General features: G+C 38.2%; 1 protein-coding gene across 1 annotated transcript; it reads right to left on the reverse strand.

Annotated features, from left to right (window-relative positions):
• Positions 1–243: 243 nt before the first annotated feature.
• LOC122128304 (germ cell-less protein-like 2) lies at positions 244–1,743 on the reverse strand. The gene has a single exon (XM_042702544.1). It carries the CDS (start codon positions 1,741–1,743, stop codon positions 244–246), a length of 1,500 nt encoding a protein of 499 aa, XP_042558478.1.
• Positions 1,744–4,432: the final 2,689 nt, after the last annotated feature.

Here is a 4,432-nt window from a genome sequence, read left to right on the forward strand (position 1 = left end):
TAAATGAAAATTAAAAGATGCCAGAATCAGTTTCTCTCTGATTTGACAAATATTTTGTTGGACTTAATTTTTTTCTTCATAGATAATAGATGCAATAAAGATGGAAAAGAGCCAATTATGATGTTACTACATTTGTAAGAGTATTTCTTGTTATTGATCATCTTAATTGTGTTTATGGTACAAAAGGTTAAATGAGGCATCAAAACATTTCAAAATGTTATTAAAGTCCAATTAGCAAGATTATTATTTTCCTGTATTTTCTGAAGATATGAACAGGAAGTTGCAAAATATATATAAAGGGAATTTCAGAACTGTGCTATCCAATCTCATTGCTATTTGTTCCTCATCCTTTTTGAAGGTAAGGATTTTACAACCTGTTGTTTTGCTGAAACTTAGGTTTCTAGTAGAATCAAAATTTACCAAGGTTAATCTGAATGCAATATGTCGCAGAACTGGTATACAGGTAGAACATTCATTCATCTGACTAAAAGTATTTTGCTTGAAAATTATATAATGACTGGTAAAGATGACATATAATGGAAAGCTAAAATGGAAGCCTGACCACTTCCAGGAGTATTTACCATTTCTGATAATCCTTTTACCACACCTCATGCTGCATCCTTCAAATTCTTTTATATTCATAACTTGAGGCCCAATTTCCTTGTGTTTTTGTGTCTTAAGCAAGGTAAGCCATTGTTGTTTGTAGACTGATGATAACCACTCAGAAGGTATTAGACGATCTTTTTCAATAAGTCTTGTGGAGGCCAGGTCACAGATAATGTGCTGAAACCTCAGTTTTTTAAACACTGGTTGAAATGGTCTTCCTTCTTCTGTTTCAAGAAGAGTGGTATTGTCAACACATTCCATATGCCTGGAAAGCCAGTTGTTAGCATTAACTAAAAGCTGATTAATTGAGCCTTTCCAATCTGGATTAAGGTGAAGGAACATCCATTCTTTGAGTGTGGTGTATATATCCACTTCCTTTTGCATTACTAGTAAATCAGAGGAAGAAATGAGCAGTTTCATGAGTACTAGGCTGATTTCTTTGTACAATTGAATAGTTGGGTGTGTCATCAAGTTGTGAAGAAGCCATTTAAAACATTCTTTCTTTACATAATCTAATCCATAAGTGTCTGCTGCTATATAATATCTACACACAGTTTTCACATTAATTGTTTCTTTCATGATGTCATTACATTGATAAATTAAGTCATTTGCTTGAAGCAGGCAAGCTGTTGCCAAAATACTTGGAACTTGAGGGGGCTCTATTAAGAAGTCCTCATCCCTGTACAAGGAACCAAGTACAAAGTGCAAGGATTGCACATCTATATTTTGGTCATTAATTTCAAGTTCAATAATATTTTCATTGCTTTCTTTCCATGAATCTCTAAACAGCTTGGCAAAGTATTCTGACTGACATAAAAATATTTTGTGCAAACACCAAGTTTTCCCCAGAGCACGGATTTTAATGTCACTCATCATTCCATTCAAAAAAAAAGTTTGGTAAGCAAATGTCGATGAAATCTTAGCTTTTTTCTTGTGGCTTATGTGGCGTGTTATGTGTAGTTTCTCTCCTGGGTCCAGATAGTTGTAGCTGCCAGAGTCTGGATCTAAACAGCACTCTCCGCTTTGTTTGCGCTTTCGCTTTCTACTGCCAACTACATAACTGGGGCTTGCCAGGGATTCTGGCTGCTCTGTGCCCGGCTCCCTGCGTCCCAACAGGCGACTGCTTAAGGATCCCATGAATGAAACCATCCAGAGGCCCTAAGAGAAGCTTCCCTGCCATGGCATTGCAGCAGTCTGTCACGACTGCCTCAGTCCCAGACTCACTGGGTCTCAGAGGAACAGTCACAAACATCACAGAGATGGTTCAGAATTCTTCTTTGTTTGCGTTGTGGCTCATGTCTGTGGCCCCGCCCCTTTCATTGAGCTTGACCCAGTTTGAGTTTCTGAGTTTTCCGTTTCCTTCCTTCCTTCCTTCCTTCCTTCCTTCCTTCCTTCCTTCCTTCCTTCCTTCCTTCCTTCCTTCCTTCCTTCCTTCTTCCTTCTTCCTTCCTCCTTCCTTCCTTCCTTCCTTCCTACCTTCTTCCCTCCTTCCTTCCCTTTCCTTCCTTCCTCTACCCTTCTCTCTTTTTCTTTCAACTCTTCTTTCTGTCTCATCCCCCCCTCCCTTTTTGGTTTGATTTAGTTTTAGTTTTAGAGAGAGTCATACTATGTTGTAGTCTGGCTTCAAATGTTCAAACCTCTCATTTCAGTCAGATTTTGCCTTTTTGTAACAGAAATGAGCAAGTGAAAGACTGTCTCGACAGTGTTTAAATATCCTCACATTCCCAACTCCTAGTATTTGACACAATATCCTTTTCTCAACTGTCAACAGCATTGAATATAATCAAATGTCAACAAGTATTACCAATTTAAGTGGTGAAAGTTATTTCCTCAGTTTATTTTTTATTTCAATTACTATAGAAGACAAATACTAATTTCGTATAGATGCATATTTACATAGTTCAAATTTTTCTTCATATTCTTTATCTATTTTTACATTCCAATGTTGTAAGAATCATCCCAGAAGCCACATTTTAATAGAATATTAGAGTCTTTATTATATAGTTAACAGGCCTGCAGCACTCAAATACACCTAACACAGCTAGGAAATATGCTAAAGAGGAAAGAAATAACAAAAACAATGCCAACAAGCCAATTAAGCTCCAATGGAGAGTTGAATTGTGACTCCATGTTGACTGGAGACAAGCCAGGAGACAGGACACAGGACATTATCACAGAGACACACATGGCATGGTCTCTGGTGGCAAAGCTGGTCCGGGCCTCAATATGGCACCGGCCAGACCTGATCTTCTTACTTCAGCAGTGTATCAAAGTAGAATATTTATATCTATCTATCTAGCCTTGAGTTTAAACCCTAGTATAATTAAATTTGATTTTTGGCTCAATGATTAAATCACATTAATTTATCTATCATCTTACTCAACATTTTATAGTGATATATTTGAAATATATTCTCTACAGGTTTTGTGTGTGTGTGTGTGTGTGTGTGTGTGTGTGTGTGTGTGTGTGTGTGTGTGTGCCAGTTTTGGGACTTGAACCCGGGCCTGGGCAAAATTGTTCCTGAGCCTCTTTGTGTCACTTTTGGTTTTTTGAGTAGTTATTTGGAGATAAGAGTCTCATGGACTTTCCTGCCCAGGCTGGTTTCAACCGTGATTCTCAGATCTCAATATCCTGAGTAGCACAATTTCAAGTGTGAGCCACTAGCACCTGTCTAGTTATTTTGAACTAAGCAAGCCATTATTGATATTTCCTTTCGAAAACCTAGGACAGTTTATATGTTGCTTCTCAGAAACACAATCCTCCCTTTACAAAAATGATAATATTCCTTTAGTCTCTATACATTTTGAAAACTGTCTTTAAGTTTACCTTCATTCAGTATACATTTCTCTTTCAAGACTTGCATGTCAATTACTTCTCTAAACTCGCTAATTCTGTGATAAAATTTTTCTTTATCCAAAGTTTTTTGCCATTTGTTTCATTATCACTGATTTAGCTGCACCTAAGAAACCTTCCTTTGATTTAGACATGCTCAGTCCCACCACTCTCTCTCTTCTTGTGCTGATTTTATCCCATAACCATTTCATCTTTGGAAGACATGCCATATTATTAATTTTTAGTCTACATATGAGGAGAAAATGTGATATTTGTTTTTTTGAGTTTAGCTTGTTTGTTCAACATGATCTTTTCTTTTTTATTCCCCAAGTACACAAAGTTAAGTTTATTTATTTCCGCAACTTTATATTATTTCCTAAATTCTTATTGTTCTTTGTAGCTGAAGTAAGGAGGCTGAGTCTAAGTAATTTTTTGCAGCCATCCTGGTGCCTCTAGCTGGGGGGAGTGAATTCACCCAGTGCTGAAAAGCCTAGATGCAGATGCCTAGCTCAAGGTGAGCTAGAACTCTTCCTCAGAGAAATGCAGATGTCATAGCCTTAGGAAAGCTTTGCATATAGAGAATGCTTTGATTCTGCCTTAATTAACTTCCTAAATGGTTTGAATCACCAGCCTCTGAGTAGCCTCTAAGCATACCCTATATGGAAGATTGAGGCCTAGCTTCCCTAGATGGAAAAGTTCTGCTGGTACCTGAGTATGTCCATATAAGGTCTGGCATCTCATCTTCATGATGGGGAAAAGGTGAAGCCTCCTTCTCCCAGGTGATGGGCATACCTGAATCTCTGGAGGTAGGGGCAAGGACTTGGATAGGTTATTAACCTGTCAGTCCAGTGCCGGGGACTGGGAGTTTCTTGTGATCCTGTCCCCTGACCTGACCCTATTTAGGCCCAGATCAGCTCAGGTGCCATTAAGCCATGCCACGTGTTTCCATGTTCATGTACTGTCTCCTGTCTTCTGGCTGTTCACTGGTCACCTT

This window comes from Dipodomys spectabilis, unplaced genomic scaffold (genome assembly GCF_019054845.1).
Source record: "Dipodomys spectabilis isolate Male_0828 unplaced genomic scaffold, ASM1905484v1 ptg000328l, whole genome shotgun sequence".
Taxonomy (NCBI): Eukaryota; Metazoa; Chordata; class Mammalia; order Rodentia; family Heteromyidae; genus Dipodomys; species Dipodomys spectabilis.